General features: G+C 38.1%; 2 protein-coding genes across 7 annotated transcripts in view; one reads left to right on the top strand and one right to left on the bottom strand.

Moving 5' to 3' along the window:
- LOC120733863 (lisH domain-containing protein ARMC9) overlaps window positions 1-20,220 on the bottom strand; it is a 25,768-nt gene extending 5,548 nt beyond the window's left edge. Inside the window, exons 1-24 of one of the 5 annotated variants that reach the window (XM_040032362.1) lie at window positions 19,951-20,220; window positions 19,530-19,693; window positions 19,201-19,326; window positions 18,818-18,988; window positions 16,825-16,980; window positions 16,607-16,699; window positions 15,171-15,195; window positions 14,483-14,640; window positions 14,073-14,171; window positions 13,335-13,370; window positions 10,534-10,568; window positions 10,321-10,432; window positions 9,928-10,020; window positions 8,802-8,892; window positions 8,462-8,585; window positions 8,189-8,328; window positions 6,653-6,729; window positions 6,082-6,156; window positions 5,414-5,504; window positions 5,132-5,184; window positions 4,336-4,434; window positions 3,625-3,740; window positions 2,764-2,924; window positions 1,901-2,006 (exon numbers count right to left, since the gene is read on the bottom strand). In XM_040032362.1, the coding sequence (XP_039888296.1) occupies window positions 1,901-2,006; window positions 2,764-2,924; window positions 3,625-3,740; window positions 4,336-4,434; window positions 5,132-5,184; window positions 5,414-5,504; window positions 6,082-6,156; window positions 6,653-6,729; window positions 8,189-8,328; window positions 8,462-8,585; window positions 8,802-8,892; window positions 9,928-10,020; window positions 10,321-10,432; window positions 10,534-10,568; window positions 13,335-13,370; window positions 14,073-14,171; window positions 14,483-14,640; window positions 15,171-15,195; window positions 16,607-16,699; window positions 16,825-16,980; window positions 18,818-18,988; window positions 19,201-19,326; window positions 19,530-19,604 (2,312 nt within the window). In that variant the 5' untranslated portion in view covers window positions 19,605-19,693; window positions 19,951-20,220. Of the gene's footprint in view, window positions 1-1,900; window positions 2,007-2,763; window positions 2,925-3,624; window positions 3,741-4,335; window positions 4,435-5,131; window positions 5,185-5,413; window positions 5,505-6,081; window positions 6,157-6,652; window positions 6,730-8,188; window positions 8,329-8,461; window positions 8,586-8,801; window positions 8,893-9,927; window positions 10,021-10,320; window positions 10,433-10,533; window positions 10,569-13,334; window positions 13,371-14,072; window positions 14,172-14,482; window positions 14,641-15,170; window positions 15,196-16,606; window positions 16,700-16,824; window positions 16,981-18,817; window positions 18,989-19,200; window positions 19,327-19,529; window positions 19,728-19,950 lie in introns of all 5 variants that reach the window. The other 4 variants (XM_040032354.1, XM_040032383.1, XM_040032368.1 and 1 more) reach the window with 4 other exon arrangements.
- polr2h (RNA polymerase II, I and III subunit H) lies at window positions 19,508-23,015 on the top strand. Of its 2 annotated transcripts, none has more exons than XM_040032431.1 (6): window positions 19,508-19,604; window positions 21,078-21,170; window positions 21,585-21,668; window positions 22,126-22,219; window positions 22,385-22,468; window positions 22,691-23,015. In XM_040032431.1, the coding sequence occupies exons 2-6, from the start codon at window positions 21,098-21,100 to the stop codon at window positions 22,806-22,808; spliced, it is 453 nt and encodes a 150-aa protein (XP_039888365.1). In that variant the 5' UTR covers window positions 19,508-19,604; window positions 21,078-21,097; the 3' UTR covers window positions 22,809-23,015. The 2 variants fall into 2 exon arrangements, with proteins under 2 accessions (XP_039888365.1, XP_039888357.1); XM_040032423.1 differs by lacking the exon at window positions 19,508-19,604 and adding an exon at window positions 20,452-20,645.

The following is a 23,015-nucleotide window of genomic DNA, read 5'->3' as shown; positions in this document are numbered from 1 at the left end:
TTACAGTGTATTGTATTCCCGTAAAAATGGGTGGAGGTGCTATCCTTGCATGTTGAGCTCTGTTCAGAAGCAAAATGAAATGGGTACACATTTTACATAACTTTTCATCAGTCCCTAAAATTCTTTTTAACAAGTCTCGAGTCTGAGTCCCGATTTCTGACAAAGTGTGAGTGGAAGACAGCCTGACTCTCCAGCAGGTGTTACTCTGTATTAGGGAATCAGTTCATTAGTCTAAAAACAATTGCAAACACACACATTTGCTCTTTTGGCATTTGCCAAACTACCGTGTTGCTAAGATTCTCTTCAGCTCAATATGAATGGCCATTTCATCTCACTATAAAAGTCTTGCTTTCCAAACTGGGGTGAAACGAGGCTACCGAAGTCAGACTCAACCAGGCTGTATTGTAGAGGTGTTTTACGTTCCTGGGGGGTGAGGTGTGGGGGAGGCGAGGGACTACTGAAGCAGTTTCCTGGGACTCATTATTGTGGGTGGGTTTCAGGAGTCAAGTTCCTCTGGGATTTAAAGGAGAAGAGAAGCAGGGGAGGTTCGATTGAATGGGTCTCTTTGTGGGCACTGCTCGTTTAAACGCATGTCACAGTCTCACAGACCAGCTTGGCAGTGCTGAGTCACCTATTGGTGTTCAGCAACATTCTTGCCAAATCTTCCCACAGACACACACACACACACACTCTTACAGGAATCTCTGCAGTTATGTGGTGGTTTGTTTTTTGTGCTCATTCCTTAACAGCATCAGATCAGGTCTGGTTCTAGTTCTCAGGAAAAATTAAGCCAAGAATATTTTTAACATGTTATTGTTGGCTCAATAACTTTTTTTTAAAATTTAGTTTGTATATATTTAGTATATATATATGTAGTATATATTTCTCTATAAATACAGAGCGTGTGAAGTGCCCAAATGTTTGCTTTTTGAGTGATTTTTTTTTTTGTCATGTTGAAACTGCAAAAGTTTAAATGTTTTTTTTTTTTTTTTTAAATCATCTTGTTATCTGTTATTTTATTGGCTGCTCTTTCTGTCATTTTCAATCGATCAATCAAAGAGAAAAAAAAAGTAAAATATTAAAAATAGGATTTTAGCAGCACAAACATCATCTGCAGAGAGCTAACAGCTTTTTGGGAAAAATCAGTGTAAAGAAATCTGATAGAGTGAAAATCCAAAGTGAAACTGTTCATATTTCCATCGATATGTGCAGAGGAGGTCAGAAGAAAGGAACAACAGTGAACATCTTCTGCTTGGCTGCGCCATGGTTTGGGGTTCATCCAGCTGTGTCGGATGATCTTATTAAAACAGATGGAATTATGAACTCAGAAAAGCACAGTTAAATTTTGCCATCTGGAAAGCATCCGATTAGCAACAGCTTCATTTTTTAGCATGACAATAATAATAAAAACACTGCCAAAGTGTTAAAAGCACATCTGGATAGAAAAAACACATAACAGAAATGAATATTAAGTCATGGATTGGCCTCCTCAGAGATCGAAACGCAACATTAATGAAGCAGTCTGGGATTATCCCGAGAAGAGCTTTGAAATGTCCTTTCGGATGCTTGGACAACTATTCCTGAAGTCTGCTTAGAGCAATTGCAAAAAGGAGAGTTCACTCTCAGTTGAAGAAGAAAGATGGTCTGTTTTTGCCTTTCATACTGTATTTCCATGTATGATTGCACTAGAAAAAAAAAGGAGTCTAAACAGTTTTTATAGTCTCTCTGTGACTGTTTACATTCAAACTCTGATCAAAAACCTCAACCTGATTAACTTTGACTGTCGTTAAACTGTTGCCTTTTTATTCAAAGAACTGCAGTAAAATTCAACACAAACAGCCATGTTATACATAAAATATGAACGTGAGCGCGCTCAGTTTACATTTGTGTGTCAGTATACCTGGCAGAGTGTCCGTTGTGGTCCTCCTGGGAACATCCTTTTCTGGCTCTACCTTCATACTGCCTGTCCAATTCTGACTCCTGGGACAACCGTCCACACTCTGAGTCTGAGTGGGAATAAATTAAGAGTGTCAAAAGACCAATTTTAGAATCAACCAAAATGTCAGGCCTTCAAATGGAAACAAAGGTCATAACTTTAAAAAACTAAAAAAAAAAGTAGATGGACAGCTGAACACTATCAAACACACAACTTGATACCATCAAACTAAGGTCATTAGCCTTTCTGGTGCCCACCCACCGATCTGAGCCATGGTCTGAGTAACTCTCATCACTCCGGCCACTCACACACATACTCAGACTGAGCACTTTGCAATCTGTCCTCTAATGTGTGCCTCCCTCCTGTTTTGTATATACTCCTCTTGTCTACTATTCATTCCTGCTGTCCTACTATTTATATTTGTATTTCAAGCACCCACAGTTTTACTGTACATGTACAGTGACAATAAAAGGCTATTCTATTCTATTCTATCCTATTCTATTCTGCTAAGTCTTTATCCCTTATGGTTTGTGAAGAAGTTGCAGGAACTTCCTTCTCTGGAACTACCTTTTGTTGCTTGTGGACACTGGGCACCACATCAAATACATCTAACACACAACCAAATAAAAAGCAGCAGGTGGAAGGGAAATTAAAGATTTTTCCACAAAAATGCACAGAGCTTCTACTAAGTGTGAGTAATCTGAGCGCAAACATCTGATTTACAGCCACGGCTGTTAGACACGGTCAAAGAGTTATTATTTTACTCTTTTGAAATTCTACCGCTACTCCTAAATTACATCTGAAACTCTGAAAGTTGAGTCACCCACCGATGCTTTGGCGTAGGGAGTCTGTGGTGCTCGGCCGACTGCCGGAGCGTGTAGGAGGCCGTGAGTTGTATCGAGAGTGTGGCAGGCTTCCTTCCCCGCTCTTCTGTCTGTATTCTGTGTCTCTGCTGGTCTCGCCTCCCCGACTGGCGGGTCGATAATCACTACACATAACACGAACACAATCTCACATTAAGAACTTCCATGAGGATGTTGGTGTAAGCAAGATGGCTTTTAACTTGAAAAAACAATTTATTTTGATGATTCCACTGACTTTCATCAGTGCTAGTTCTCCATATTTGTACAGCTCTCTAACAGTTAATATTTAAACTGTTAAATACAAGGTTAGGCCTGTTTCTCTAGGTTGGTGCTCAGAACAAGGAAATTACCTTGTCAAGACCAAACAAGATGCTTTACAGCAATGGTATGCAGGCACTCCAGTTCTAGTCTACTGCGGCTGACTCATCTCTTCAAAGTTTACGCTTTGCAAAGAAAAACATCAAAACACATTTGAAACATTTTTGTATTTGCAGAGTTTTAGCGGCAAGAGGAACGTCGTTATCTATGTATCCTAAACAAATGGTGGCACAATTATCTACACAAGCTACAGATTAGTCAGCTCATAAAATCTATGGACTACTGTGAAGTGATCAGCCTTTAAAGAAATGAGGCCTGAAGACCGGTATCTGAGATCTAAGGACCAATGTTTATGGTGGTTTGTAAATCACTTAAAGAGAGGCTGCCGCTGCACAGTTTCTCATGTCTTACACATTTTATGGTCCCACAGACACCACAAAGAAGTGTTTTAGCTTAAGAGTGAACTTCAGTCTGGATCTTATGACACCGTTTGGTAATTTAACTTACCCTACGCCGATATTACGATGAGAACTAGGGGTGACTGGCCGCTGTAGCGGCTCATCAGCAGCTGGCTGTGGTAGAGGGGTTGGCTTCCTTTTCACTTTTGTCATGTTGGTCATGATCTACACAGCCACACACACAATAAAACAGTAACATACCAAACACATTTCCATCATGGAAAAAAGTGTTAACAGGGAAAAGAGAGATTAATGTGATAGAGTGCTGTAACTGTCCAACACGTAACTTTTTCTCACTGTAAACCTGACTGTGTTCTGTCCGGCGTATTGGCCGGTCATGAACTCATAGCCACATAAAACAGATCCCTAAAAAACTAACAGGCCAGCACCTGAGATATCAAAAGCCATCACCACAAAGAGGCAGCGATGTGTGCGGTACCTTATCTAATCATGAGGTAAAATATATTTCATGCTAGCATTTATGAACCAAATAGCCAAATGATTACAATTCTGTGAATGCACAGACCTATGCACCGTCTAAAGTTCAGTGCACGCTGTGATAATGTCATATCCTGTTATTGGTGCAATAAACAAAATTTACAAGCTACTTTGCAACTTGCCCGTAATACATGTATATATATGTACACTAATACCCATACTGTTAGTAATTCGTATTCTTGATTAGTGTCAAAATTTGAACTCTGCGTCTTCTTAGCTACAAACAATATGTTTATGGTGAAAATGTGTGTTTTGCTCTTACTCCCAGGTACTCAGTGGTGAGCAGGCTTTCCCCAGACAGTTCCCTGTGCTGTGGCTGAAGAACTTCCTCTTTATCAATGTCGATCTCCATTAAATCTTCCTGTCACAATGCAAAGACAATAAATCACTTGAGAAAGAATTTGTGTGCAGTGTCAAAAATGCATATTGTCCGCACATGCATTTAATTTATGTTTAAGCATTAAGCAGCATTATATAAAACACCCACAGGGTTGCTGCAGGTCGATTTTTACCGGGTTACATTGGCAAAGCATAACTTCCTCAGACTGACTAAAAATTAACTCTCACCCATTAAGTTTTTATTTTAAAAATTTATACAATGCTTGGTACCATTCCACAAGGCTCTGACAAGGGACCAGTGTATTCTGTAGCTTTGAGACTGCCACTCAGAAACAGGTATGTACAGTACGTATCAGTTCACCATTGTGGGCAGGGAAACGGATAGCAGCTATAAAAAAAACAAAAAACATAAACAAAAAAACACCTAACTCGAGATTACAGGGCAAGGGCACTCACACTCAAGGAACTCTCATGGGAACAGGAAGAGAATGGAATATGTGCTTATACACACACATACACCCCAGGAAACTCCTGTAATTCATTTACATTTTAACTTTTTAAGTCCATCATTCCCCCTCATACTTTATTTTCTTTGTTTAGTTCTTTTGATATGAGCCAGTTATTTATGGTTCAGTGGTTTTGTTGAATTAATTTGTAAACAGGCATTTAATATGATGATGGAAAACACCAGCACATTGATGTTTATCAGGCGGCCTTACGTCATTGTCATCCTCTTCCTCCTCATCATCAGACTCTGGTCCTTCCTCTTCAGCTGGGGGGGGGGGGGGATTAAAAAGCCAGCAGATTTTCCAAAATTATACTCCATAAAAAAACTATAGTTTCAAATGATAACTAATGTTATGAAAACTGGGGATCTGAAACAGGAAATGTAAGATATCAAGTTTCATATTTACATATTTTATTTTTCCTGCATTGCTTGAGTTGCTTACTTTTGGACTACCAGTTTATCATCTACGTGTTTAACAGTAAATTTCACTAACCTGAGTTTAGCTGTTTAATGATAAATTCAATCTGTCTGTTAAGGTTTGGGTTCTCCTCTTTGATGTAGCAGCGGAGAATCTCTTCAACGCTCTTCACACATGAGGGAAAGACACACAAAACATTCAAAAAATATGTATGCAAGTATAAAATTACAGTATATACATATATACATATATATATATATATATAACAAGATTTGGCCAAAGCATGTGAAAGATGAACATACCTAGGTGACACTGTGATGTCACTCGTTGCTTTCTGAAAACTAATTTAAAAACACTGAGATTGCATCCGTGTCTATTTTGGCCTTTTATAATTGATTCTGATGAAAAAATGGCTAACTAATTAGCTAAAATTTGTTAGTCAATACACTAGATAATCCTCATTTTTGAAATGATAAAATGATTAAGGTTGATTAAGGTGTGCTGACCCAGGGTTCCCCACTTTAAAAGAAAGTATGTTTTAAAGGTCTCGCTGATCGCATTGACTTCAGTTTGCAGACCTGGAAGCTGCGTCCATCTTTTATACTTTTTGTGATTGCAACTCCACATTTTAACTGCACTTCCATTTACAACTTTCTCTGCCTATTAAATGAACACCTGTTCTTTACCGAGGAAAGTGAAGAGGAAGAGACATGCAAACTGCAACATGCAAACTGCTATCTCACCATCTCTCTTGCTTCCTGTCGCACAGAGGGAATGCACAGGATGCTGTAAAGAGCTCCATTCACATATGGCCAAATCTGAAAGTGACACAGATAAACACAACCTCTATCTCTATGGTCTCAAATACAGCAATTAGAGATGTGTGCCCACAAAGAGGAACTAATGTTTGTGCTGTGGATAAGCTTCTTTTTTTTTTAACAACCTGACCGTTAACATAAGTAAAATCAATGAACTCTGTGCTTTCTATGTTTTATTGATGTTCCTGCGGTCATGGCTCACTTATGCCAAGACTGCAAGACATTTCAAGGGACATAATTACACAGTGTAACACAACAGCAGAGAGACTGTTAATTTATGAATGTTGGCGGTTTTAGTTTATGATATGCTAGCAACTCGTGTCATTTTCTATCATTTAATGGCATTAATTCTGCACTTTCCACCTATTGCATGCAGTACACACTGTTTGTTGTGTAGCCTGTATCAGTTTCAACCACGAGAAATCTGTTTTGCTTGCACACTGCAACCACTGTGCATGCAACTTCTGTGCTGTGTGTTGGTAGATGTGTATATCACCTCGTGGTTCTCATGTCCAAGGAGATCAGTCAAAACTTTTAGCACATGCTTGGCGTTTTCTGCACACTTCCTTTTTCCTGTAAAAAGATAACCATCCAACACACAAATTTAGCAACGCTTTTTCTGTGTGCAATATGATGGGACTCTTATTTGATTTAATACATATAAATCAGGTTAATGACTTCCCAGTACTTATCCGTGTAAGACAATACAATTACTGATAAATCAAATGTGGGACAGTATTTCATTGTGGCATTCTACATTGAACAGAAGTACAGCATATAATAAAAACATGTTTTGGGAAAAAAGAAAAGGAAAGAGGGAGCGTCTGAAAGCGATACATCCTAGATATGACGTAAATGGAAGACAAATAATTGTAAAAACAAGAGTGCAGTGAAAACATGTATTCAGAAGGACCGAAAAGCTAAACGTTTGCTTTCAATGCAAACTTAGGCAATAATTAACCTTAGTGTATCAGCAAAAAAAAAAGAAAAGAAAGAAAGAACAGGAACAAACCTAGACCTTGACTCGTTGTGGCGTGAAACAAGGTCGTTCTGATTTTCATGATAGCATGGGCTATTAATAAGCTCTATGAATGAACGTTAAAGTATAACCCATGGTGTGTTTGAGAAGACTTATTTGACTTGGAAATTATTCACGGACAGTGAAAAAAAAAAGACACAAAAAAGCACACAGAAAATCAACACCAGTCTTAAAGTAAATATAGCATAGTAGCATAGCATAATAAATAAAATAAAGCCAATTATTGTTTAACATGGATGAAAGACAATAAGGAAATTGTAAGCCTGGGTCAAAAGTCAACTGATCAGAAAAAAGTTTCCTACAGTAAGGCTTAAAAAGAAACGTGTTTATTCTTTAATGCCCTGTAAAAGCCTTGAGCCAGCTCTCCCTCTCACCTTCCTTTATTTGTTTATCACATTTTGCTCCCACAGAGTGAGTTATTTCATTTACTTTATAGTAAGGTATAAAGACCAGTCTTTATACCTTGCGATTTTCAGAGGAATGATTTTTTGATTTGTTGGTGAAGCCACTTAAACACTGACCTATGAACCATTCACGCATAAAGACAACTTAGCAACTGTAAATTCTACTTTGAGGGATTTAGTTATTAGCATAATTTGTTCCTATTTCTTCAGTTCAGTCTTTAGTTGGTTACTGATGTGATTCACAAACAGTACCCATTTCCCATTTTCTTGGCAAAATAAAAATATATTTGCCAATGGCCAGAGCTGCCTCTCAGCCTCCTAGCAGACACACCTATCAATTTCAAAATCCTACATCTCCATGTTCTCAAGTTATCACATTCACAAGATTTTTACAGAACGTGATGCGGTCACTGAAAGTGGAACTTGTTGATACATCGGATTTTTAGTAAGTGCATCTGTGGTATCAGTTTGAAGCTCCTACGTCACCTCATTCTCGTGTTATCGCATTCACAAACGCCGGTGTCCATGCCGCCCGTCTGGTGTTCGCATTATTGAGCTACATTTGTGTTCTGCATGTTTTTATGTTTACCCTTTGTTCGCAAACACAGGTTCATAAGCAAAGCTGCAGAATACTCCAGGTTATAGTCACTGAGGCAGTCTGAGTCCTGGAGCTCATCCACTAGCCAGCCAATCAGATCATCTGCAATCATGGCTGTCTGCTGACTCCTCCTAACAGGCGAGACATGATGTAAGGTCAAATATTCATGCTTGTCAAAAGGACAAAAATTGTGACATATTCATTTAAAAAACATTAATCGAGATAAGAAAGGATTTAGAAAACCCTAGTAATTTTAAAAACTACCTGAGGCTGAGTTTCTGCAGAGCCACAAGGACATTTTCCCGAGTAAGAGATTCTTTTTCTTCCTTTCTGAGTGTTTCTGTCAGATGTTTCAGAAGAATGGGGATTTGGGAGAGGTAAACACGACCTGTAATAAATATCAAAGGAACATCTTGAAAGCATTCACAGCCATTCTAAAGTCTCCTTTTTACAAAATGCTGTCTACAGTTACTGTTTAGCTTTTGTGGAGCATCATTAATAGTTTTTCTTCAAAACGGAAAGCCAGTAAGGTCAAGCCATCAGGAATCAACTTACAAAGTAAATGATGATGCCTAATGAGCTCTAATGGCAGCTTTAAACTTACCCTCTGCAAGGGAAGCAAATGCATTGATGAGACGAGCAATGTATTGACGGACAATCTCGTTTGTTGATCTCATTAAATGAAGCACAGTTTTCTAAGGAAACAAACAAATGTAGGGCAAGTTGTGCACTGTGAGTTTTTCCACTCACCATTTTTTGAAGAGTGAAATTTCTTAGAGACAAGGACTATGAATTTAAACATAAAACACAATGTAACTTATTTGACAAGTAGCATCTTTTTAAATGTGTCCTTCCTTAATGTTCATTTTTGCAACACTTTAAAATTAAAGGCATCATATTTATGTACGCTGACCAACACCTCAGTTAAATGCAGAGTCTTCCAGCGTTGCTATAGAATTTAATTTTATTTATATAGCACCAAATCTCAACAACAGTCACCTTAAATGATTGCAGAGTCACTTAGATATACCTAGAAAACCTTGAAACATACACAGGAGTACAAAGATTGAAAGCATTTATGAAAGGGTTATTCACTCTAAAGAGATTGTATTCAGCATAGCACCTGAAGCTAAAGGCTAGGTGAAAAGAAAATGACGAGAGAAAAGAAAAAAAAGAAAAAAGAACAAAGTGTGTCAAAAGTCTTTCATGAGGGTAAAGTTTGGGACACAATCTGAGCTTCTCAGAGGAAAGTGCTTATTCTGAGACTGGGAACCATTTCTAAATGACTCACCATTGGGTTCAAATGATCTCTTAATATAAAATAATTACTAAATATTTGATAATGTTAAGATCATAAACAACGATTTTCTTCCTCTAAATTTAAATATATGACCTACAGAGCTAAACAATTTGACAGATTAGACAGTCTGTCATAAAAACAAGAAGACTGTAATATTTTAGAAATCTGTCAAAAAATGTGTTTACAAGTTTGATTGCCTTTTCCATAACCTCCAGCTTTGTCATGAAAGTCACCTTGTAAGGATAACATAACCTTTTTGGGAGCGAGTTATGTTCTAAGTGTTGGTTTAAAATTGTCTGGAAGCACCACATTTCTACGATTCTTTTATTTACGGCGTGTTTTTCAATTTGCACGTTCACAAGTTAATTAACAGGCCCTCTGAATGAATTTTGTAGTGTTAACATGCATGATAGTGAAGCTATAACCCCACCTCTTTAGTACTGTAGCACTCCAGAAGATCATTGCTGATGTAAGCCTGAAGCACAGTATCTCTCTGTTCACCAGGGAGTGAGCGGGTGAGTCTCTAAAAAGACATTAGAAACAGATCCAACAATCAGCACTCAAAAGTCTAGTCCAAGTAAATATAAGTGCCACTCTTCTTTTGTCCAGGTTCACAAACTGCCCAAGTTTCTGGACGCCCCAAATTAAAACTGTACTTAACGCATTCTACTCTCTGAGGATGAAGACAGATAAATACACTGATCTTAAGTTATAAGCTAGTGTTGGAGCCAAACAAAGTCACAAGGAAGGCTGATGATCAGATAAATACGAGACATCTTATCACTAAGGAGAATGCTTGAGATAATAAACAGAATACTCTCACCCAGCGCAGTGCCTGAAGTAGCAGAGACTGAAGTCTCTCTGAGCCTTCGATGAGGTCTTTCTTAAGCTTCTCATAGTCTAACGAGGGCAACATTGGCACATCCTTTGGTCTCCTGGTGATTTAAAGAGAAACGAGATAGCAGCCTTGTTTTATTTGGGTTTAATGAAACTGTATGATTGGTACAAAAATGATTTCTTCCAAACGAAGACTTACTGTGGTGCAATGGACGCTCGTAGCATAGAGGAAGCCTACAAGAGAAGGCAGAGGAAAAAAAACAGAGATAATGAGAAGAAAAAAAGGAGGATCTTTAATGCAGGGTATTTTTTTACAATCTGACTTTATTTATCACTTTAAAGTGTGCAAAACATACCACATGCAACATTAACCATATGTTACTCTTACCATCTGGTCCATCCAATCTAAGATAATCAAGTTAGCTAATGTGTAAATATGTCATTAGTAGTTTTTAAGACATGCATACATCATCATGCATGTGGTACATGCTGAGTACTGGGACATACAGTATTACAGTGTTTGGCAATATTATCTATGCAGTAAGAGGCCAAGAAACAGTACCAGAAAGGGTAGGCTAATACTTCTGCATTTGTCACACATTAGTCCATCTGTGGTTTTTTTTAGATGGCTCCGGAGTGTAGCGACTGACATCTAACAAGTGAAAGACCCCCCCTTTGACCCAGGAGAAGAAACAAAAACTTGATCACCGAGGTGTTGTTGTTGTGTGTAAAGTAAGGTGAAACTGACTATTAAAGTTTTTACTCTGAGGGTATTTTGAAAACCCCTGAAATCAAATCTAAGGAGGAGGAGGAGGAGGAGGCGGCTGGACCTATGGTGGGAGAACCATAAGGTCAGAACACTGATCCGTGTAAACGGAGGTATCGCCTTGTCTGGCACACTAAAACAAACAAAGAAAAAGAACAGAACAGTGATACCTGGCTTCTTTCCCAAGTTCCTTTCCCCCTAAACATTTGGTGCCCATGTACGCATGATAATATGTTGTTCTGGGACATTTGACACTGGCGCACCAAGCAACCAGAAGGTCATATTTAAAGCGACAATCAAATATGCTGCTTAGTAAGAAGAGAACCATAAAGCTAAACAAAGGTACTTCTGACAACAGCAGACGGCTGACAGAACAGAAATCCAGGTTTCTGCAAAGACAAAGATGGAGGTGTTCAGTCAATCCCACCAAAGAGCCAATTACATGTTGAACCTGAAATCTAGTGTTTGCATTGAAGCGCATACAAGCTAAATTTTAAAACGACTAATTTCGACTGTGTGGTGGCAGGAAAGTCAACTACAGGGTGGGCCATTTATATGGATACACCGTAATAAAATGGGAATGGTTGGTGATGTTAAAGTCATGTTTGTGGCACATTAGTATATGTGAGGGGCAATTGTCTATGGTGTGAAGATACGAGATGTGCAGCACCTGAAACTACGGATACTGGATGCCTGTGCTGGCATTTCTTCTGCGGTGTTGCTATCAGTGTGTGAAGAGTGGGAGAGGGTTGCATTGACAATCCAACACAATGGGCAGAACATTGAACACATTTTATAAGTGGTCAGAAACTTGTAAATAACTCATGAAAGAATAAAGTTACGTTGAATCCAAGCACACCATTGTTTTTCTTGTGACATTACCAATAAGTTTTATGTGTCACATGGCCCTCTTCCTATTGGAAAAATAAAAGATCTAAGATGGCCGACTTCTAAATGGCCACCATGGTCACCACCCATCTTGAGGAGTTTACCCCCTCAAATATACTGATGTGCCACAAACAGGACTTTAATATCACCAACCATTCCCATGTTATTATGGTGTATCCATATAAATGGCCCACCCTGTATATTTAAACCAATAATGTAAGCTGCAACCCTAAACTGAATTAGCACAGTTTTTAGATGTTCTTTTTTGATCCTTGAAAATAAAAATGACTCTCTTCCCCTTCATTTAGTCATTCAACCTGCCCAAATAACTGGCTGGAGTCTTTACCAAGATAGCTGCAGAATGGGGAGACTTGCTTGCAGCAAGACTTTATGTCCAAGTTTTATCTAAATTTTGAGTCCTGATTTGTTTTTATATTCTTTGAATAAAAGTGAAATGCTTTTTATGTTTTTTCATCTTTTCAATCTGTCTTTACACTGTGGTTACAACCAAAATCATGGACTGTTGATGCTATTGTCTAACTACAAGGCTTTATGTCTTGGTCCAAACAGCAATAAAAGAAAGATTGATAATGTACAAAGACAAAGACTCTGATACTGAGGATAAATTATGGCCTTGCACTCACTTACATTAAACTAGCAAGCCTAAATGAGAAAAAATACTATCCTCAAAAATAATTTATGAAGCTAAGCAGGTATGTTGACCTGCTTAGCTTTAAACTGCTACGTAACAGTGGTTTAAAGTAAAGTTTACTAGCTATGGCTGCTCATTTTTTAATGTTTAACTATACCTAAAAACAGCAAATTTGATATGTTGACCCTGGGTGCCTGTTTTTAAGGTTGTTAAGAATCCTACATGAAGTGTTCTTGTTGCTGCCTTTCAAATAGCTGTAATATAACCTGTCCTGTTTGAGAACCCGAGCATGCGAGTAATCCTTTTAAATCAAAGCACCCTGTGATGGCCATTCTTGTTCTGTCATTTTATATGGCTATAATCTAAAAAACAAAACAAAAAATAACAATAAGCATAAGAGAAGAAAAATGAAACTGAGAGATAAGTTGAGAGCTAAAAGCTAAAATGAGAGTTGAGGAACAATGACTGTCATCGTCCTTACTGCAAATAAAGCCAAACATACGTTTAAACTGGGACAATCTAGCAGGGAATGCACATATAGTCAGGAGGGTGTGATGAAGAAATATGTTAGGAGGTCATGAAGGACATAAAGACAACAACAGGAGGGAAAAGGGAGACACCGAGGCAGAAGCTAGATGAGAACTGGGGACCTGAGCAATAAGAAAATGTAAAGATGAAAATATATGAAACTTACATAGCCATCATCATAGGGACTCATAGAGTAATATCCCTTTGGGGACAAAAGCGTCACACAAGCAAAAAAAAAACAAAACACACACACAAAACACAGAAAAAAATGTTGTTCAGTTCAAATAGAAAGAAACAAGATTTCACAAGCCAGAGGTCAAAACCACAATGAAGGCCGCTGACAGCAAGCATGATTGTCAAGCTGTGGACAGTTTTTTAGGTCGGTTGGGAGCTTTTCTACAGCCTTTTGATTATCGGTGGCACAAAAGAGGCAGAAAAAGAGGCTTAATAACAGCAGCAAGGATTTAAGATTTAATGTAACTCTGACCCATCTTGACACCTTTAAATGTCGTCTTTATGGGAGAAACACAGTTACATTTCCAAGGCAGATGATTACGTAAATGTCTGTGACTGCTTATTGGAAATTTGTGTTGTGTACACTTGACTTTCCAACAATGACTGTATTTATTCAACTCCAGGATCCAGGAAGCACTCATTCTAGGATGCACACAACAGAATGACTAGACAGCTTACATAAAAGGAACAAAGATGTCTTTTTGTACATAATGTAAACACTCCTTAAGTGCACTTTTCCCCGATTGTGGCTCTTATCTCCTCACCGTCTGCTATGCATACTCTATGCTTCAATAAAATCACATTAAGTTGGGGCCAGGTGTTGTTGTTACTATTCTGAGGCGTGAAGAAGAGGGAAGGAATAGAGCTAAGACTGTGTGCTGCAACTCACAGTGCCTGGCCTGGTGAAGTCTGTGCTCTGCATCACACTCTGTCTCATCTGGCTGCTGAACAGGCGAACACACACATTCTGCAGGTACTCGGGGGAGATCTGCAAAAACAAGGCACGCTCCCCTGAGCTTTAAAATACTGTTTGTGCGAGAAAAGCAGGGTACTAATAGTGTATTCCTGTTTTCCAAATATTAAAATCTTTTCATATATATTTTCAATCCATTTTGCGCATCAAAAGATTTTCTTGTTGGCGCTCGCATGCACACCACTGGACTTTGAATATGCAAATTTGGGGTTTTTTGTCCTGTGTGCACACATTCTTTTCTAACTTGTGCCACGCTTATGGACTCCGTATCTGTTGCATGTCTGACAGAATGTGTGCTTGTTTGTCCCACAATTAGCCTGCCCTACCATCTTTCCGCTGACTGTGGCCTCCAATGAGTCGACCAACTCAGCAGTGATTCCAATCAGGTTATGGTAGTCAGCTTGCATCTTGTTGAACTTCCGTACGTAGCTGGTGATGCGGCGATCTGATTCAGCCAGCTGGAGCTGTAACTGCTGCGTGGCCTCTGTGCATTCACCCAAACAAACAGAAAAAGACGGAGACTGCAGAAACCAACACTGGCTTACATGCATTAGGTGAAAATGCCTGTTATCCTTTCAGATGTCAAGAAATTCATTTAAAAATTAAACAATATTCTGAAATGCCATTTTTAATCAACCTCTCCAACACCAATCTCATCATTGACTTTTCTACTAACCTTTATCAATATTTAACATAATGTTTTTTATCCATTAGTGAGAGTTCTGTAAGTGTTATTACGTAAATAATACTTTCCACATTATACAAATGAATCAAGCAAAAAACCCTTGGCAAACAGATGTATAATGGGTGACGCTGATATGACTTCTTTATCTGTAGTATTAGTTGACCACTACTGATTAATGAGCAGGTGTGGCCGTGAGCCTTTGTTCCCTTTGAGATTATGAAAAGTTGAAAGAAAGAAAACTGAATAACTGGCAATAAGAAACAGCTGTTGGGGTGAAGAACTGCAAACTGCAATGCACGAAAAGGTAGACTCTGTGATGGGGTAATTACCTTTAGTACTCCTTCCACCCTCCTTCTGCATGAAGCTGGTTAAAGATCACATACTTAGAGACAAATCAAACATTTCTCCTGTATTTATTCCCTTGTTAATGGTTTCATCAGGAATTACATACAAATGAAATAATTAGTAAAAGGACTGCAGATGGAACTAATTAATATCTGAAGCCTCAGTTATGCTTTCTCTGTCGGTTTGAGTGCAAGTCACGCAAATTTCATCATGAGATGCTGAGCGTGGTCCACGCGGACATCTGTTTTCCTGAAAGCAGCACAGACTTTACATTACAACATACCAGATGTGCATGCATCCCAAATAGCAGACAACAAACAACGACAACTGGTTGTGTTCCTACTTTCACTTAAGTACCCTATAAATGTCATGTAAGCACATGTAAATGTTATTAATTGGCTGAGCCAAAAAACACCGATGCTCAAATGTTCCCACTTTCGGTAACCGTGTTAATTTTGTATACACTAGAAACATTTTTTTTCAGCCATAGCTTTTTATTTTACAAAGCTTTGAAAGTTGGCTAGTTTAGTTTCACAAATATGTACTGAGCAAAGTCTATGTGGTGGGTTTCCAGTATCCCAATAATTCCATTACCTTTGCCTGCCCTTCTACTCTGAGGAGGTTAGGATAACTTTGTTTCTTTCTGTGCATTAGCTAACTTGATAAAATCTAAAACCCCAGTTGGGGACAATGGTTGTCATGACGGTTGTTATCAACTTTCTCTTTTAGGCTGGGTTTTGTGTTTCCGACTGTGCTCTCAAAAAGTTCACAGGTTGAATTACTGGAACTGTACAGTAAGTAGTAAGTAAGTAAAATTTTGGCAATTCCAGAATATTTTTTAATCGAAACTGACTTTTAATTCAACATAACTCACTATCCCGTCAATCTCTCTTCGTGGTACGTCTCTCAGGTTGTCACATGATCAAACATGTTACAAGAGACTGGTTGTTAAAGAATTCCTTATTCACCTACAGAACATATATGTATTCTACATTTAAATGTGCAGTCCAGCTAAAGAAGGCAAGTTTTTTTGCTCCTCAGTGGGTTTATTTTCTACACATCATACCTTGCCTTCAACGAAATTGCTAGATTTTTACTGTTTGCTAAGTTTTATAAGTTACACTGAAGGCTGTTAAACTACCTAACCTAGTAATCTGTTAATGTAAAAAGCTGGAATTGAGAATTTAATTGACAAAAGTTACGTTTTACTTGACAACCGTTTACCTGTCACGTGGGTTTGTGCAATGAATGAAAATATGAATTTTGTTAATTTTCTATTAGTTTCAGATGCCCTCTTGTTAGATTTGTCGCTAATGCCATCTCACTGAAATCAAAACAAGACAGACAAATCCATTTGTACATCTGTACTCTGATGGTTTTCCCAGCAACGGCTCATTAGTGAGGCACAGTAGAAGGATACATATAAAGTCATCAGCCTTGGGCTGTTAGATGGCTTAAGTATCACTGACAGGAACTGCTCCAGCTTATCTCTCAATTTTGGCATCCAGGAATCCTAAAAACATGAAACAGAAGTTAAATATGAAGTATGGTGATGTTCATTCTCACAGTGTGACTTAGTAACTGTACTAGATGGTTGAATTTGGTTAAAAGCAAGGTAATATTCTATAAGTGTAATACCTGGAACAGTTCTTTGAAAGAAGGGTGGACAGTGGGGTTGGGAACAAAAGGCAAAGCGTAGTAAGGCAGAAACTCTGTGGTCTGGCTCAGAGCTCCTCCTCGAGTTTCCAGGTACTGCCTGAAGAAGGAAACCCTCTCTTCAAACTCAGCACGGTCCTTGAGGTAGATTTGAGATGTCCATCAAAAACAATTCATGAACAAAATTTAAAAAAATAAATAACTAAATCAGGTAAGCTTAAGGCTGGGGTGTCCAAACTCGGTCCATTTTTAATTGGCCCGCAAGTAATTTTATAAATAGAATAGAATATGGCCCGCACTTCTTGAGTGTATTGCACTTCTTAGTTTTAACACCAGGGGGAGCTACTGTTGATCAAGGCAGTTGCTCCACCAAAAAGGCAAATCACAGAAAAACTTATCCCCAAGTTACTAAACATGGCGGAACCAAAGAAGCAAAAGGTAGAAAGTGAGTGCAGAAAATTTCAGACACGGTGGGAGAGTGAATATTTCTTCAAAGAATTCAAGGGGAAGTGTGTCTGTTTGATCTGCACTGAAACTGTGGCAATTATGAAAGAGTATAATGTACGACGTCATTATGAAACCAAACATCAGGCCTATGCATCTTACACTGGTGCTGAGCGAGAGCAGAAATGAAAGCAAATGGTAGCTATGCTGCAGGGTCAGCAACAGTATTTTTTTCGTGCTCAAATTGTCCAGGAAAAGGCTCCAATAGCCAGCTATGAGGTCGCCCAACTCATCGCAAGACACGGCAAGCCTTTTTCAGATGGAGACCTCATAAAACACGGCCTCGTTAAAGTCACCGAAATAATGTGCCCGGAAAAAGTGCAGAACTTCAACAACGTCAGCATGTCCAGAAATACAGTTGTGCGACGAATTGAAGACTCGTCAGCCAACATTAAACTGCAACTGTCTGATAAAGCTGTGCTTTTGATTTTTACACCGATGCCACAGTCACCGCACAGCTGCTAATTTTTTTGCGGGGAGTGGACGAGAGCACGAGCGCTTTAGGTGAGTAAAAATATATTCCACAGTACCCGTGTGTTAATAAGCATGCATGTGCAGGTACACATGCTTCAAATATCAATAATGCGCATCAATTATGTCACTACCCTGCTTTTGCGCACCACTTTCTTTATATGCACAGCTCATCTGATGCAGATCTGCTCCTTGATCAAGTGACATTTGTCTGGATTTTTGCCAGGAGTGGCGTACGATCAGCACTGCAGCTGGATGGCCCGATTTACATACCCAGCGCAGCTGATACTCACCAGAATAATTTACTAAAATTATATGGACTCCTGTTATTAAGTCCAGTTCAGTCTGTTAATGTTGACAATCGTTTCAAACGGACGTTAATAGATGTTTTGCTAAGCCTAATAACTTAAATAACAAACTTGAAATGTACCCGTCCCATTTTCCCCTTTATTGTTTTTTCTCTGGACTGTAAATCTTCTAAGAAGAAATCTGAGGCTGCTGTTCTGAGAATGAGCTACCAAAGCTTTTTCTGAATAAATCAATAAAGATCCATTTATGGAAAGCTGTGATGAAGGCAGTTTTGTCTTTAATTATATTCAACAATATAACACATTTGACCACTTTTAAGTGATTTTTCTAACTTTAATACAGTAAAGTTAAGGTTATATACCTAATTTCTAGTAAGTGGCCCAGCCCCTCCTATATTTTTATGTATGTGGCCCTCAGTGAAAAAAGTTTGGACACCCCTGGCTTAAGGGGTCACTTAAGAAGACGCAATACATCTTCAATTATGATTGCATGTTTTGCTAAAAGAAGCATAAGGTTTTTTACAAATCTGTATAAATAAATGAACTCAAACTCCAATTGACTCACAAAATTGTTGCCACAGAAGGGCGAAAATAAGACTCTGGCGCAGCTTAGTGGACATATGAAAAATAGCACATAATGACATAAGTATTAACAGACACATACACTTGTAAATACACATGTAAATACATACATGTCCTACAGGGCGCCTCCTCAGTGGGTAGATTGTAAAGTGGATGTAAAGGTAGAACTCCAGTCCCTGGGCCTCAGCATCAGTGTCTTTAACTCTGTGGGGAATATTCTCTGTCCACAGTTCAAAGAACACCCTGTGGTCTCCATCATCAAATGAGCTGAGAAGGTCTTTCTACAAAAGTCACATTTTTTGTGGTTTATCACACAGTAATAATTGAGTCTCAATGTACATGACTATTACAGATCTTTACAATTAATACAGACAAATACATCAATTTGAACTTTGCTTTGAGGTTGCAATATTTACATGTTAATTAGCATTTTCTAATCAAATAGTCTTTTCCACTTTTTACCATCACTCCTCCATGAAAAATCAAAATGTACCTGAATGACACGTGTCTTTGAGTCTTTGAGAGTATTCCCTCGAGGCTTTGAGAGGAGTCTGCCTTTGCTTTTGCACTCCTTCTCAAAACTGTGAAGAGTTTCTTCAAATTCTTCAAATTTGAGGTACTACAAAGAAACGAACAAAAAAATACAAATAAACACACGTGACATACCACCTCAATCAGAGCAGAATGTAAGTATGCTTTCAATCATCTATGCATAATTTATTGTAGAAACGCTATATATGAAAGTTGTGCATTGCGATTACTTCATTTCTATTAATGCTCACTGCGATTTGCATATGGCAGTTTACAGAAGAAACGTGCTACCTCCTTAATCATCCCAAGAAGATCGGTTTCATTTGCCGAGATGTCCCCCATATTGGCTGCCTCCTTGGAACTCATGTGAGTACCGAAAAGCTTTAAAATATCCGGCAGCAAAGAGTCCCACTTTCATTCAATAACGTTTTCGCTCCGAGTTAGTATTTTGCGGTCTGTTTGAATTGGACAGCACAATGGTTTGAGCAACTAACACACACACACACAGAGAGAAAGAGAAAAACATCAACAAAGATACAACTGATGGCGATTTTACTTTATAATCTAAAATTCAAGCACATTTGCCTTAAAAGTGAATTATTTTCATCACAGTAAGACATCAGAGACAGCGTCAAGATGTCACAAGCTAGCTAATAAGCTAGCTCATCAATTAACGTTATGCGACATAAAGAGAGCGCATTAACATCATTACCTCGTTCGTATATCAGGTACTTGGTGAATACATTTCATTGACTCTTCCGAGGCGCTCACGCGTAGAACCGTCCATTTTTGTGAGGATTTGTGGTCTTCAGTTGCAACTTATATTAGTTAGATAGCCATTAGCTAGCAACAGTACACAGACAGGACGCTAAAAAACACCTAGCAACCAAATAGACTGGAAAGTAGAGGCAAATGTCGTAAACATTGACGAAAGGATGCTATTTGGTTCTTGCGTATTCTTTGGAGATTATTGTGATTTTCTTTTGCTCTTTTTAACTTTATAACAACAATAAGGTATCTCATGAGACCATTTATTTTTTAAACTAGCGGGAAAACCTATATATTTATTTCGAATATTAACGTAGAGAAAGAGCAGATAGGCAGGTATTTTTTTTTTATTATACGTTTTTTTTGTCTGTGGCTGAAAAAAATCGTCTATCTGTCTTTATCTAATTTTGTTATATATTTACGTTTATATTCTTTCTTTCCGTATTTCAAACCGGAAGCACTTTCTATGTCAAAGGTTGAGCACATTGTTCCTGCGCGGTACAGTCTGTTTGGGATAATAATGAATGAAATTTTGACTAACTAAGACATCTAGCGCAAAATTAAATACTCCCCGTCGCAGAGTGAAAACCCAAGTGAGCGCGACGCCATTGAACTTGCAGTATAATATCAAAACTTGAGGTAAGTTTTTGGAATCGTTTGGCCAATATGCTAAGGCTAGCAATTAGCATGAATGAGAGATGCTAAAGTTGAAAAAGCTTTGCCAGGACCTTAATACTTTCGCTAACTGATTCGGCAACAACGGGTGTTAGATTACTGTTAAATGGTCAAAAACAAATGCACGATTAATTAAGGTTTGAAGTTTTTTTTTTTTTAAGTTGTGATACAGAGTTGTTTCATTAATGTATGATTAGTGGTTAAGATTTTTCAGCTGTAGTTGTGCACAGAATAGACGGGGGAAACAATAAGACAAGCAAACACAAGTTTCTGTGAATTTCAGTGAAGTGTGTTTCTTGTACTGGCAGGGTGTGTTTTAAGTTTCAGTAATGGTTTCAGTCTAATAAAAGTGGCTTCATTTTGTGTTTTTGTCTTTATTTTCCCTTATTTTTACAGACTGACAGACTCGGAGAGAGATGGCTGGAATTCTTTTTGAGGATATTTTTGATGTAAAAGATATCGATCCAGATGGCAAGAAGTTTGACAGAGGTGTGTGAAATATTATCATTAAAAAAAAAAAGTGAAATTATAACACCAACCAACAGATAATTGCTTGTTTTAAAAATCTCTAGTCTGCACTGCCCTACTAGTAGTTCCAGACACAACAGACAGATTATTAGCCGTTGATCCACACTCTTTTAACGTGATTTGATCTCGATATAGATAAAGTTTAATTTATAACCCAAGTGCAGTTCTTAGTGAAAGGGATCTGATATTAAGTATTAAACCTTTCAAGTATCCAAACACACAACTTCTGGCCAATCATGAACCAGTCTAACTTTGATTATCAACAAGAGGCATTATTTTAGTTATTGTTGATCTTCGTTATCGCCATTTAATTAAAAAAAACAAACAATAAACAATAAATTATCTAATAGAAACTCTTCAACTGTTAATCTGCAGTATCCCGTCTGCATTGTGAAAGTGAATCGTTCAAGATGGACCTCATCTTGGATGTGAACATTCAGATCTATCCTGTTGATCTTGGTAAGAAAAAAACCTTCTTTTTTTGTCCCTGTGTGTCTTTGTGTTTTTGTTTTGATTTGTTTTAAATTGGAAGTCATTTGTTAGTTAATATGTATCAAATACAATGGTGTAAACCGGTCCTATATACAGTATAATTATAGCAAATGACTATGTCAGCTATTTAGAATATTTTATCAGAATAAACTGGCACTCTTCAAAAGTAAAGATTATACTGTAATACATAAAAAAAAAAAGATTGCTCGTTAATGTATCCCCTGACTCCCTCAATATTTGACTTGTTCACGTGCAGGTGAGTCGTGTAATAGCTGTATAATAACATTTACTCAACCCAAAGGAACCCAGCTCTATGAGTAAAAAGCCTTGAAGAACCATGTGTCAGAATTGTATCTGTAACCCAAAGTGTCCAAATGCACATTATGATAAAGCCAGTTTGTTGTAATATACCTCTTTCATTAAGGTGACAAGTTTAGACTGGTAATTGCCAGCACGTTATATGAAGATGGAACACCAGACGATGGAGAGTACAATCCTCAGGATGACAGACCGTCTAGGTAAGACAGCTGCTTCCAATTTAAAGTTGTAATTTGTGGAACTTTAGCAAAAAAAAAAATGCTGTTTTATTGGCATATTTAACAATAATAACATTGTTAATACTTCTTACGCTTTTAATTTACAAAATGACTTTCACACTCATTCCACTTTGTTTAAATTTCCAGAGCAGACCAGTTTGATTATGTGATGTATGGGAAAGTTTACAAGATTGAGGGCGATGAAACTTCAACAGAAGCTGCCACACGTCTGTAAGTGAAGTGCTTAGTTTTCTCAAAATGACTATATGTCGTATATTTACTGAAATTAATAATCCGCTGGAACAAAACTGTGTTTCTAACAGAGAAGATGACCTTTCTGTGAAACTATTTATGGAAACGAGATCACATTCGAATTTGCCTGTGTGATAACTTTTCCAGACTCTGCCGTTGGTTTGTGCTATTCCAATTTCTTGTGTGTTTTTCTTGTTTCAGCTCTGCTTATGTGTCTTATGGAGGCCTCCTCATGAGGCTACAGGGAGATGCCAACAATCTTCACGGCTTTGAAGTGGACTCCAGGGTCTACCTGCTCATGAAGAAGCTGGCCTTCTAAAACAAACCTGTGGTCACCCACCCATGGTTCACCAGTCAACCTTAAATTTATATGGAGCATCTACAAGGAGGCTGTCGGAAACTTTTTTATTTTGTTGATTCTCATTCCTCCATCAGGATGGACTAAAGACTAAACACTGTGGCACATAAGAACTGCTACCGACTCCACCTGCAGACAAACTGTAAATAAAGACTTCTTTTATATACA

The sequence above is a fragment of the Simochromis diagramma genome, unplaced genomic scaffold (assembly GCF_900408965.1).
Source record: "Simochromis diagramma unplaced genomic scaffold, fSimDia1.1 OVJJ01000334.1, whole genome shotgun sequence".
Classification (NCBI taxonomy): domain Eukaryota; kingdom Metazoa; phylum Chordata; class Actinopteri; order Cichliformes; family Cichlidae; genus Simochromis; species Simochromis diagramma.
The sequence above is the reverse complement of the archived record's forward strand: the minus strand, read 5'-3'. Positions and strand labels throughout refer to the sequence as shown.